Here is a 14,564-nt window from a genome sequence, read left to right as displayed (position 1 = left end):
AACCCGTAAAAGGCCCATGAAGGCTTTTGGAAATTCTTGAATATACTTGAAAACCTGACCCATTAACTGAAGAATTAAAGATTCAAAGAAATGTTAATTTATAACAAATTCAATCAATGAATTACTTTACGTCGCCATTGTGGAAGTTTTCCAATTCTACCTTTACCGTCACCGGGAAAGGTATAACAAATGATATATTAGTATAAATTTATAATCGACAAAGACGCGAATGGGAAAATTAATGGTTCACATTTGTATGTTTCGGGGCCAATAAATCTGTCTGCGAAGAAAAAATGGAATTGAATACGCTTTTAAACCCGCCAGCAAATATATTAGGTTTAGAATATCTCGAAAAGTGATGATCGTATTAAAAAGAAATTTTGAAAGAACCGAAAAGTTTAAAATGAATGCCGAATGCGTTAAGATTTTGACGCTTATAGCTAAAAGGGATCCGAGAAAGCTAATTTATTTTATTTGGATGTATAGTACTGTGCCTTGAAGTCTTCCATTACTTTACATCTGACATTTTAATACTCAATCCTGGCGAATTTATAAACCCGCAAAAATCGTTCTTATTTACCACGAATTCAGTTAATTACACGAGAACTTACCCTCGAAGTCTACATTGCGAAGATATTTTAGCAGTTCCGTTCCTTTCGTAGGCCTCATCGCGTCGCATAATCCGGGACGACCATGGCACGAATGATTATGCATTGCCCTGTAAGAAGAAGAAAAGGTTTAGTTTCTGTGATCGGTTTTGATTTCATTTAATTGTAGTCGATTTTTGCTTTGACTCGTAAGTGATAGGTAGATAGCCTTAAAAGACGAAAAGTTATAATTAACTTATAACAAAGAGAGCCTTTCACTTTGAGTGAGTCTTCATTTAATTGAGTTAAACAGAAATAGTAAACTTAAACGGCAAATTGAATTAATTTGATTTGTAGATATTTCCCTACAGGAAAGAAAGTAGCCATAATTATTAATACACAAACTTTAATTAATTGAAGGGATTAACTGTGTGTGCAGTTTGATAAAGAAGTCAATGCAAAAAGGGGCTTTACCCTGGTTACAACCCTTTGAATTTTCTTTCGAAATTGGTTTTTAGTCCATAACTTTTGATTGAGAAGTCTAATCGAAAAAGTACGAATCGTTTTGGATTCTACGCCCCAAAATTAATAAGAAAAAGTGTTTTTCCGAGAAATTTTGGTGTAGTCGATTTTTGGTAAAAAAGGAAGGTTGTACACTGCCTTTTTTTGAGGCCCCAAAGAAAAATTGTCTCAGATTGACCGCAAAAAACATTTTCTTGTAGAATAGGGCCTGTGAATTCCATAATTTCAAACAGTTCCAAGATTGAGCTACTAGATCAAAAGTTACAGCCCTGGGCTTTACTGATGTCCACAATTCATGGAAATGCTAAAAGATAGTTTTCATGACAGCTTTACAAATAGACAAGCTGGTAGTAGTTATTCTAAAATTCACAATACAAAAGAAAGTGTCTGTACTTCCACCCCAATACTATATAAGCTTCATGAAATATTGCTGTTATGAAGTTGCAAAAAAATAAATCGATTTTCCTGCTCGCTCCCGAGACTCGGCTTCATTCCGCGTTTATTTAGTTCCCCATACAATTCAATTTCGGAAATACGCTGCAGAAAAATGATTTTCCTCGAAATTTTGCATGTAAATCGCGAACGTAACCAAGCAACAGGTTGTAAACACGTTTTACGTACGAACTCACCTTATTGCATATGCAAACGCCATGACCGCATCGGAGACGAATTGCAGTTGATTTTCGAAGACGGTATTTTGGCGGGTCAGTTTTTCCTTTCCGGTACATACTCGAGTGTATTTTTGGTTGTAGGGTGTCCTTGAGCTGTTGGGATAACGGCACTGGAAGTGGTCCTCCCAGAATTCTGCAAAGAAGGAGTTTATAACGCTTCCTATATTTATTAAAAGCATAAAGTTTATGGCCCTTTAGAAGTTCTTATAGATTTCAAAGAGTGTTCACCATCTTTTCAGATATTTTTCATCTTCTAATTTTACAAGAACTTCCCCAGAAAGTCTCTCATGCTACAAAATTTTGAAAAATGCATAAAACTTTTATAGGGATACTAAAAGAATCTCTCAATCACTTAAAAAACCAAACTACCCAAATTACTAATTAATGTGTCTGAAACCACACTGCGTCTTTTGTATTTAAAACAAAGTCCCACTTAAATATCTTAAAACTTTAACAAACAATAAACACTGATGCATAGAAGCGAACTAACTAAGAATATTCCCAATTTAATCCAACATCTCTACCTCATAATACAATTTTTTTAACGATTAAAATTACCACGTTATCCCAAACAATTTCCTTTATCTTTCCCAAATAAACCAAAAGCTCAATCAATCATATCGAAACTGTCACATATGCTTTAATGAGCACCTTGATAAAAGAAAGTTGCTGTTTCCGTATTTTTTAGTTTCGCTCTTGTGCGATGTATTCAACTGAAGAAAAGGTTGATATTGAAAATTGCTGTAGTGCCGGTAACAGTTTAAGGAGCGTAAGAGATTTATTTTGTGTAAGCCAAAGTAATTAATATGACAGCCAGATCCTTATTTGTTTTAAGAAGTGACTTTGGTTGCATAAAATTAGGCGCCCTTCAGAAGCGATTTTGTCATTTAAAAGTAGACATAGAGAAAAACAATACACGTAAATCCATCTCTACTTGTAAATAAAAATCACTGTATATTCTTAAAGAAATAATCCAAAGAAGTTCATCGTTCAATTTGCACCAAACGGCACTCGGTAGACCGTCTTGGGTTTTTGGTGGATTTATCCGCCATTTGTAACCAATCCTTTTCCCTCATTTTCTTGAAAAGCTGATAGTAGAATCAAGACATTAACTCAAGTGTCATCAAAGAGAACAGTTAGATCTAATTTTGTATTTTTCCTCGCCTAAAGGATAATAGGAAATCAAATAAGAATGAAATCTACTCGTTTCCCAAGGCAGTTTTCCACAGTTTTTTCTCAATTAATTCGACCGTTGGGGGCTTAACATATAGAACCAATTTATTATCTAAATGGTAATTACAACCCAATTCCCCGTCGAACCAGCATACTCCCCTATTAAAATAAACACGAAATGGGATTTAGGGCCATTAACACGTTATATCGTAAAAGTTACGGCGCCACATGTTATTCCTATAAGGCGACCGTGTCGTTACATCAATCCAAAAATTTATATTCGTATAACGTTTGGTAAATACAAACGTTTGCTGCCTTAATAAAAGTTTCGTATTAACATATGAAGCGATTGTTTCCGTGGAAAGTGCAATAAAAGGAAACCGTTGGAGGGATTACTCGCAAATAAACTTTAAGGTTAAGTAGGAACTCGAACTAAATCCGGAAGTTGGACACAAACTTGGCGAGGGATTGTGTGTAGGTACCGTTTCCTTGTAGTGTGTTACAAGTCAACATTGTAAGTCCGGATCAGTTTTATTATCCCCTTTAATTTTTTTCTTCTACAAGGTATTTTCTTTACTACATTACTTCAGGGTTAATGTATAATATTTGATTATCCTTCTAGAACAACTTTTGAGTTACTCATAAATAAACGGAAATATTTTAATACTGGCCAATTTTGCATCTAAATGTTTGTTAAAACTTAGTTTGCGATTCGGATTCACAAGTGTTACAGTCGATTAAATGATTTTGTTTAAAAAAAGAGGGTCAAAAGCAAAAGTGTAATGAAAATATTATAAGCTAAACTACAACGATCTTACACAACCATTGCACAACATTTTGACGTTTTACTACTGAAATTGGTTCCTAATTAGTAGGTTGGCTCAAGCAGTTTCTGACAGGTATAGCCCTAAGTTATTAAATGCAAAAGGACGAAATGCCTAAACGCTTACGGTTGAGGACCGTAGAAGATACGAAATGATTTCCTAAATTGAGAGGAGTATTTCGTGTTAGTTCGAGGTTTATTAATTGTTCAACTTATGGCCATTTCAATTCCTTTTTACCCCTATTAACTAACTATCAGAAAAGTTCTACTGCCACATCAAAAACCGATTTTAAATTGGCTAAAATTCCAACCGTCGCGAAACTCGTAGCTTCGTTTTCTTTTTGTTTGTCTACAGTATTTAAGGGAACACAACTACCACCATAAAATAAATTGCCTCTTTAAGAATTTTCAAATAAATCACCAATCACGACAGAACGCATTGAATTAATGGAAATCTATTCCTTAATTAATTTATTTATTAATTATGTGACCTGGCCGAGCCCAGATGCAAACATGGGATTATTTTGGTCGTAACCGAGCATGTAACTCATTCGATAAAATCCGCTGGCAGACCAAACTACATTCTCCCTAGAGAATATTTGTAATTACCGTGTGCAATTTACGAAAATCTTGAACGCGTTTCGGAAAAAAAGTGTCATTTACATCGGATGCATTCGGATGGAGAAAAACATGACCTCAATTTTTACAGTTAGGTGAGTAGTTACCAAAATGAATCGAATGAGCACGATGTATTCAAAGAAGTTTAATGGGTAGTTGGTCTGATAGTAAAAAAAGTCCTAGAAAAAGTACATTAACGATATCATGATTTATAGCACAGTCATGCAGCACAACAATGTCCTATAAAATGGCTGAAACTTCATTTCCATTCATTATCGAAATTCCTACATCAGAGGTTCTGCTTTGTGAACCCTTAATAGGGATTTATCACTATAACGGTAGAGTAACTACAGATTTAAACTTATTACATTTGCCACCCCGTGTGATTGTTAATTCCTGATATCCTGTGGGTCAAAAATTAAATTGAAATTTTCAACTTTGTCAATTAATTCTTTTTATATATTATTTGTCAACCCTAAACCATTTAAGCGCTTAGTAATCGTATAACTTGATATATGTAAGTGAATAGGAGTACCCAACTGATATCTTAAAAATGCGCCTTGAAAAGCCTTTAATCTTGTAATAGGAAATTACATGAAATTGAACCCAAATTTTCCGCAAGTTTTCCAGTCGATTTTAAGGGTGGAAAAAAGGTGGCCACGCAATTAAAGTAAGCCGTGTAATTTACCGCCTCCATGATATATCGCTTCGGATAAAATTGCGAATCTTTTTATTAACTTTTTTAGACAAAGCCATCAATCACCTTCTCACTTTTGTTAAGAGGAAAAAACATCCGGTGGAATATCAATTGTTACACGATTAATAAGTTCAATTTTCTCTCAATACTTGTTGAATTCGCACCAAAGTAAAGAGATTGCTTTGTCTGATGAAATAATTTAATTTCCACGGAGTGAGGGTCGGAATAGGGATTGTTTGTAATAAAAGAATTCTTCGCAGCTCTTTGTTGGATTCGTTTTTAATTTGGCTTTTTATGGTGATTTTAATATCCGCTCTTGAATTTATTACCCTAGCAATTTCCAACTTTGGCGAGAAAGCTAAACGCTTGTATGTTGTCCTGCATCTTTCCCATTTTTCTGCTCTTGGCCACAGGGTTTGTTTCACCGCAAGCTTTTTTTTATTTCAAGCAAGTATTACATAAATGTCACTGTAATCAATCTTGAAGACCGATCAGGGTAACACGAGTTTACGTCCTTTCACAAATTCATTCGGGCAAATAAAAGTTTCGGAAAAACGATATCGCTTGCTCGCCTCTTCTCCACTATACGTTTTATTGCAAACGTGCAGAGCTTAAAAACCTGGCGAATTTTAAAAATGTAATTAAATGTCATTGTTTCATGCGAATGTCTCAACAAATCTCACTTTCACTATACCAGATTGGCGGTTTCGAAAGCCACCTGAGCACCAATTTGATGAAATTGCTTCAGGCGACGATTCAGATTTAGTTACAATTTAATTTCGATGTATTTCAATTTTCCTTTTAAATTAAATTAAATTCCCATAACTTCATTTAATGGTAACTAAGCATCGTCGGTGCCATCATTTCCAAAATGAAAACGTTCTATATCCAAGAATCTATTCCAGTTTGAACTTAAAATGACCTTTTTAACGATTACATGGGGTGGTTAATGTAATAAATTTAAATCTGGGCGTTACAGCAATAAATCCCTATTAAGGGTACACAAAATCAGGCCCTCTGAGGCTCTGATGTATAAATTTCGTAAGTGCAGTTTTGGTCATTTTAACATGGCATCATCATACGCCAATTTCATAGCTTTCTATGATCTTGATAAAACTTGTTAGCGTATTTTCAGAGCTTTTCCAAGGTTTCCCAGGGCTTTTATACCAAGCTTTTAAATTTCTTCAAAAAAACAATTGGAAGCACTCAAAGTCTCCCTATTATTTACTATACTTACTTTTGTTACGTATTCCCAAAGCCTCCTAATATCCTCAAAGAGCTGTTTACTCTCACTATACCTTTTCAAGTAGAATTTGGGACAAAACAAAACCAATTCGAGATTTAGAAATTTCAAAATGGAATTATCAATTATAATTAAAATTTTATAATTGAATTTCTATAAAAGGAGCCTTCTCGAGAGGCTAACCTAAACGAGCTTGAATACACTCCGGATAAAATTGAATTTACCATGGCGGGAGTTCGTTTTTTCTTACGTAAAATGCGGGGAACGTTCACCTCCTAAGTCGTGTTTTGAAGAGTATCACTCGATTTCCAAAAACTCAAAGTAATTACTTCATGCGCCTACGCAGTACTCATTTCTTTAAATACAAATTTGCCAAGTACTTGAATCAGAGAGTGAGACCCTGTGAAGCAAAGGGAAGCACACTTTGAAGTAAATTGCGGAAATGAAAATGACAAATAAAATTTTGGGTCACTCCCAACTTGAATTTGCCTCTAATCAGTATAAAAAAACTCAAAATAACTATTTCATGTGACTACGCAGTACTAATTAACGTCAGTGCAAAATTATCAAGTACTTGAATCAGAGAGTGAGGATCTAATGCAAAGAGAAGCTCTCTTAATAGTACATTGCAAAAATAAAAATGAAAAGTCAAATTTTGGGTCACTCTCAACTTGAATTTGCACCTGCTCAGTATAAAAAAACTCAAAATAATTATTTCATATGCCTCCGCAGTACCAATTACTCTCAATAACGGGCGATCAAAAATGAGTTGCTGTCGAGTCGCCTTTGGAAGTCGAATTAGGTACGATTTCCCATATAAACAAAAATTCCAAAGGTGACTCGACAGCAACACTTTGAAAAACAGAATTTTGGGTCACTCGCAACTTGAATTTGCATCTGATCAGTATTCAAAAACTCAAAATTATTATTTTATGTGCCTATGCAGTACTAATTACTCTCAACACAAAATTATAAAGTACCTGAATCAAAGGGTGAGGTTCTAAAGCAAAAGGAAGGTGACTTTGTGGTAAATTGCAGATATAAAAAATAAAATTTTTGGTTTTCTCAACTTGAATTTATATCTGATCAGACCCTTATGCGGCTCTCGAACAGTGTTAGAATGCACTTGGAATTCTCAGAAAGCCATTTCAAAGAATTTATAGAACCGATACGATCTGGAAGTATCTTAAAAAATTATCAGTGTTCTAAAAATTTCAAAAATCTCCTCAACGCGTGTACTGGTACATTTCAGAGCAATCCAATCCTTTTGAGAGTTTTTTAGATGGCTTATCGAGCTTTATAATACCGGGTGATTCATTAGAAGTGATGAACAAAACAAGAGAGGGATAAAATTAAAATTAAATTAAATTAATTAATTAGAAGTGACGAACGCTTGAATTTCGCGCGTAAGGTTTTAGTATTTTTTGCATTATTAGATTGACGGTTTGAATTTCGTTAGTAATTTTTATCTGTCATGACTGTCATTTAAGAAACCAGTGTCGCCGTTAATTGTTGTGTGCCATTTGCGGTTTATTACTTTCTCCATTTTGAACAATTTTTAGAGTTGAGGCACTAAAATATGTAAGAAACGTGACTGTGTCTAGTGTTAGTTTATGATTTGTGGTAAAACAGAAGCAGTATTTGTAGATTATAAATAAGTAAACGATTTCCTGAGAGCATGACGATACACCACTGCAATTAAATAAATGATCATCAGTTAGTACCAACTTCATAATTTTTTTGATTTGCGGGAAATTCAAATTGTCCTCACTTCTAATGAATCACCCGGTACTATTACAGAGCTTTCCACTCCAAAACCATTTGGTTGTGTCTTAGGTTTCTCAACTCTTTCCAGAACACTCCAGGATCTTGACAAAGATTGACAGACCTTTTCAAGCACCTTTTACAGAACTTATCAGGTCCGCCTAGCTCTGGGAACCGCATAGAAAAAGAGCACCTAAGAGGTTCTGGAAAAGCTTCTAATATGACAATTTCTCAAAGGCTTCTAGAACGACCAGAGAGAGAGAGAAGTTTCTTAGTTTTTTTATTACCTCTATTGATATACTTCCCATTTTAATCTATATCAAACTATTTTAGGCTCGCTCAGCGGTTTTTAGATTTTTTGTGCTTTCTAGGAGCAACCAGCTCGAAAAGTATTCAGAAAACTCTCTAAAAAATTATAATGTCATCGGGGAATCTCTGTAAAGCCTTTAAAAGGTTTTGAGAAGCGTTAGAAAGCTCTAGAAAGCATTTTAAACCCTTTCAAATTGTGTGTTCGAAGGGTTTCGGACGTTTCCAATGCTCAGTAGTGTTTCTGCAGACCTCCATCTCTCTGCAGGGCTCTGTACAGCGCTTATTTGACCTTTTCCAAGGATCCTCACCCTTTGCAGCTCTTTCTGTTACCTTCTTCATAGTTTCCCAAGCCCTTCTACATTTTATAAATAGAATAGAAAACTGTAAAAAAGAGGAGGGCCGCTCTGGGAACGGCCCAGAAAGTCACATGGCGCACAAAAGCTTCATATCCTTTATAGTTTTGTGCCACCTTTACATGTACAGCTACAGCCTACCATCCCAAAATTTGGTACACATGCTCTTTACGGATATTTAGGATTATTTTATTCCATTAATTTTTTTGCTCTATTGAGTTATTCAGATGCTCAATATTCTTAAGATTCGGCTTTTGGTGGTACGAATTCCTCACTTTTTTTAAAGTAAATCCTGTGGGTTTTTACGAACAAAGCGTGATCGTTCCGTTTGAATTTTTATTTCAGTATTTGCTTTTCCTTTTAGTGTAGATGCGTAGTTTTCGTTTTATTGGTTTTGTAAATTTTTCAATTTAGACTAGGTGCTAGGTGCTACACATGTACATATATAAAAGGATATATCTGGTCGTTTGCGATACGAAGAATTATTGTTAGGCGAAATTTCGTTAATGCACATGTGATTCTGATAAGAGGTTGCACGAAGCGGAAGATGTGCGTTTTTCTTGGCGTAGGTGGGGCGCGAGACGGGTTCTTTCGAAGCTGGCGTTATTGAGGTCTAATTGCGATTGGCGATTTATGTGAAAATTCATAAAGAAGGAGATTTTTTTATGGTGGAAGTGGTGGATTCTTTACATACGGGAAACCAACTGATTTCTGATCCTTCAGTTTTTTCAGGTTCTTTGTACTTTTCTGTTTCATTGCTCTTTATAGGTTCTGTCATTTTTTTAATACGTCCTCAGAGTACAAATTCTCAGCATTCTTCTAAATCTACCACTTTTTAGGAAAACTAGTGGAGCAATGATCCATCAGAAAATTGATTAAATATGTCAACACATTCAATCGTAATTAAATAATTTGTGCTGTAATTGCGATTTTGACAAGTGCGATATAAATAGACAAGTAAATGAAGGGGTCGTTTCTGCGATATGAAAATGCAACAATTTTTGTAAATAAAATGATTATGAAAAAGAGACCTCCATATTTTCTCATTTAGCTTTTAGTATTACAACCGCAACATTTTAACGCTGCAGGGAGTTTCTACAAGCCGAATACTTCGACCAACTTTGCGGAAACATTTTGATTAAAAAAATCCAAATTTGTTTCTCGCATACTTCTGTTGCAGTCGGCGCTTTATTGCTAGCATAACTTCTTGCGGGTTAATGTAAGACGAATTTTAGTATTTAGTTTTCTGATAGTGTAGTGGATGATTGTATGACAATACCGAAAGAACTCTGAACTTTAAGTCTTTTAAGGTGACTGGAAACGACTAGGGTATTTTTAATGGCTGAAATATGCCTCGTATTTGTTTGACGCCCAGTAGTAATTGGACAACACTTACCCTTCCAGCGTCTTAAGGTACTCGTTTTGTGGGAGTTCTCTGCAATTATTTATAGCATTATGCTAAATAAATCCTTTTTTAAACCCACGATATTAATTTCCAACTACGTTTTCTTTACTACTGCAAGAGTTTAGAATCTACTGGACGCCTCTAAGCAAAATCCTATAATAAATAAGAGATAAATCGTAAAGTTTTGCATGAAGCTATCGCAAGGGATATTATTGGTGTATATAAACCGAAATACGGGCGACATAAGAAGGGAAAATTTATAGCGAAAATAAACTTTTTACCACGCATAAACGTATGAGCGAACGGCTCTATTACTAAACCGAGGCTAATAAATCAAGCGCAAGAAAAACTTACCAACGAACCACGGATTCCTTTGATTATTCTCTACATTAAGGCCCAGGAAGTACTCCTCGAAACCTCGTACAGGATTAGCTTGAGGCTGTACAGATAATGTACCCTCCACTTCGGCCTCATTTCCGTCAGACACAAGGGATCTCGCGCTCCAGCCATCCGAGCCTATCCATGAAAAACTACCCGTCGCATTACTTCGTTTAACAGCTCGCATCACTCCAGCCACTTCCTGGTCGGAACCGAAAATAATTGTTCCTGCAACAAGGAGATCTCATAATTGAAAGAATGGCGAATTTATTAACGCTGCAAATTACTGTACTTTAAATTTCACGCTAAGTTAAAAAATAATTAATAAGAAAGAGCGGTTTTGTATTCCATTTTTTAATAACTCTTGCGGGAGTTTCGTTGCAAGAATTAAGCTAAAATCGAGGCTAAAATACGTTTTGAACACAAAGTCTATTTAAGAAGTTTGTGTATCGAAACACTAATTTGCTCTAAAAAGAACTACCATTTTAAACTTAAAACTCGATCACGAGCACCAAACGCGTTTTACATAATTATTATAACAATTTGAAAAATTAACTGAATAAATTATCTACCGCATATACGTATGGACAATCCGAATTTTATTGCAAAGCAATGGTTGTCAAGTCACTTCATTAACTGGGAAACGTATATAAGTAACAACATTAAATTGTGGGGTGCTTATTCAATGGTATACAGAGTTTACAGCGTAAGATACAATAAATCAAAAGCAGTCGGATGGATACAAGAAGAGATTGTAGTGTTAAAATCAGAGGTAGATTGTTAACGGACTAGTCTAAGACCGCACTTTAGCCTTAGCCTAACTTAGATTAGAACCCAAAAAAACCTCATCTGTAAAGCACAAAAAGGTGAACTTCTAAAGTGCCTCAAAAATCATAGTACTTTTGTAACGAAAAAAGTTTAACAATTATCTAAAAAATAACTTCTCCGTTATGCGTTTCAGTAACAAAGTAAACAGAGTCGTCCCCTAGGTCGACAAATTCCTCAGTCCCGCAAATCCCGCGGATCCCGCTCCATTTTTATGCGGGATTAATCCCGCAAAAACGCTGCGGGATCCCCGTATTTCGGGATCCCGCGATCCCGGTATTGCATCCCCGAATTCGCATCGAACTTCCATAAAATACATTGGTCCTCCCGAGCTCATCTTGTTTTGGTCCTGCTCTTCTTCATGCTTCCCGCACTTCTTCTTTTCTGGTAATTTCTTTTTTAGAAAAATAAACGACAATTTAGTTCCTTATCATTCATCTACCTCCTTATTATCATTATATTAAAACACATTGGGGATTAGCGTGCTAGCTTATACCATAGTATTGTGTTATATTATGCTTATACTTTGGACAGTAATTGACGATTTTCTTTGTTTCAGGTGATCGATGAGCGCCAGCTTAGGGTGAGTGTTTTATCACAATTTTCATTCTGCATGGTATCAGGGATAGAGGCACCTCAATAGCATTATGCGGGTCACTTTCTGTAATGGGCGCATGCCTGTTAAGGGCCCAAAACCAAGAGAGGGATAAAAAAATTTAAAAAAATTAAAAATTAAAAATCAGTACTGAAGAAGCTATTAGTGTATGAAGAGAAAAGCAACGAAGCTTTCTGAGTAGTCACGATACTTTTTGCCCTAGGTATATGAATAAGTTTTCAGACCTATTCAGATCTGACACAGCCCTTACGGAAGGTGTTTAGCATAATCGGTCTTCCCCATACGAATAGCGTAGCTATGATTCATAGTTAACCCCATTTTGAAACAAAATATGCATTCATTTGGTAAGAGGTGTTGCTAGAGTATATTTTGCAAGAGGTAATGCCAGGTTCAACACAAGCAGGTTTCTTGACTGAACATATTTAGTATACAGGTCTATTCGAAAACGTTATTGACCGTATTTTGTTTAATATGTTTTCCTTAATTCTTAAAGACAGCTTCCTAGCTCAAACCAATAATTCGCGTTTTTGGAAGAGTGTTTTAAGGAATGGTAAGTGTAGGGAAAACGTTTTCTCACGAAAGTTTACTATTTTCGATGTTAGATTAACTAACTCAATAAAAGTATTAGGTTCTACTTGAAAACATAATTGCCGCTATACTGACTCTTAAGAGACAGTTTATGTGAATTCACAGTATCATAAAATGGGACCCTCCATATGGAGATTATTTTAATAAATAATTTTTTGATATTAATAATAATTAATAATAATAAAATAATAAAATAATAACTTTATTGTCTGTGATCACGCATAACCTTGACATAGACATCGTCATACATTCAAACATTTATGGACATTTAAAATTTTAAAAAGTCAATTAGGAACAGTGTAAATGCTAAAGGACATGTTACAATTAAAAATCACTCATTGAATAAAAACAACGTTCGACTAAGTATTTTTTTAGATTCGTTCGATACTTCTTAATGTTTGTGATGTTTTTAATATATAAAGGGAGTGCATTGTACATTTTAACTGCATTGTAATATGGACCCCTTTCATACTTCGCTGTGGAATGGTAGGGTATGGTAAGTATCTCATTGTTGCGTGTATGATAGTCATGCTTAGCATTTAATGGATGAAAAATATGACTATTCATTTTCACGAAGATGCAAAGCTTATATATGTAAATGCTAGGAAATGATAAAATTTTCCTATTGATGAAAACATTCCTAAGAGAAATTGTCGGTTTTACATTAAAAATTAATCGCATTATCCTTTTTTGTAGGATGAAGACTCTGTTTTTGTCGACAGCTGCCCCCCAGGCAACAACGTTGTATGCTAAATGAGGATATGCGAGCGCGTAATACACAGTAACTAATGAATTTATGTCAAGACATGATTTCAAGTTTCGTAACACATAATAAGCCCTGTTAAGTTTTTTACACACATTCTTAATATGTTGGTCCCATGACAAATCGTCATCTATCAAAATCCCTAAAAACTTAGTATTTAGACTAACACTTGAAGTTTCGAGCTCTTGCTTAGCCCTACCAAAGTTCACACACACAGTTTTATTTGCATTTAATACAAGTTTGTTAGCACTACACCAGGAATGAAATTCCTCGTCCACATGTTTAATAGTACTTGTTAAACACTCTAGGGTCTTCGCTGATATAGCGATGGTTGTGTCGTCGGCATAGCTGATCACCTTCGCACTTGTCACATGATTTGGCAAATCTGCTACATACAATAAATATAATAGCGGGCCCAACACTGAACCCTGAGCGACCCCTAAGGTAACATCAAATTTGTCGGATTTAACACCTTCGATGTCCACATATAGTTGCCTATTTGAAAGGAACGATTTTATCCACATCAACATTGGACCTCTAATCCCTAATTTCTGAAGTTTATAGCAGATATTCTCGCAATTAATCGTATCGAAAGCTCGACTGATATCAAAAAATAGGACAGAGATATACTTTTTCTTGTCGAGTTCTTCATAGATGAAAGTAAGTAGATCGAAGGTAGCGCTTTCTGTAGATTTCCCAGGTCGGAAACCATGCTGGCTGGCCGGTAAGATGCTAAATTTGTTGACGAATGAGATTAATCGGTTATAAACGATTTTTTCCAACAATTTCGAAAAGACGCTTGAATTAGTTTTGAAAATACAGCTATTACTTCAAGGCTCATAAAAAAAACACTTAAGCGTTCTTAACGGTTATAAAAACCATTAAAGTTTCTCTAAAACCTAGAAAGAACCTGAAAAGCTCTTTTAGAGACCCTTTGAGGATCCTTAAATACACACTTAATATACGTTTTTAAAGACACACGAACCCCTAAAGGTACATAAAGGCACCAATACCCTCAGGACACTAAATATGAACTAAAAATCCTAAAAGTCTTCTCGTGGATTTGTAAACTCGAGACTTACACATATTGATGAGAGGGTTGTAACTCTTGCAGTACAATACCTAGCTACATGGATTATCTTTGCTTCCTTGAGTGATTGTGTAACTGAGCAACCGTTCACTGCTCATATACAGATCGCCCATAACTCGCGGTTTTAAAATTATGAAAT

General features: G+C 35.2%; 1 protein-coding gene across 1 annotated transcript; it reads right to left on the bottom strand.

Moving 5' to 3' along the window:
* Positions 1–508: 508 nt before the first annotated feature.
* Positions 509–13,865, bottom strand: LOC116163827 (metabotropic glutamate receptor 4-like). The gene is made up of 5 exons (XM_031477958.1): positions 13,628–13,865; positions 10,520–10,771; positions 1,739–1,913; positions 612–718; positions 509–540 (listed from the first exon to the last, which is right to left on the bottom strand). The coding sequence occupies exons 1-5, from the start codon at positions 13,863–13,865 to the stop codon at positions 509–511; spliced, it is 804 nt and encodes a 267-aa protein (XP_031333818.1).
* Positions 13,866–14,564: the final 699 nt, after the last annotated feature.

The sequence above is a fragment of the Photinus pyralis genome, unplaced genomic scaffold (assembly GCF_008802855.1).
Source record: "Photinus pyralis isolate 1611_PpyrPB1 unplaced genomic scaffold, Ppyr1.3 Ppyr1.4_LG2, whole genome shotgun sequence".
NCBI classification, from domain to species: domain Eukaryota; kingdom Metazoa; phylum Arthropoda; class Insecta; order Coleoptera; family Lampyridae; genus Photinus; species Photinus pyralis.
Note: the sequence above shows the minus strand (reverse complement) of the source record. Positions and strands in the feature narration are given on the sequence as shown.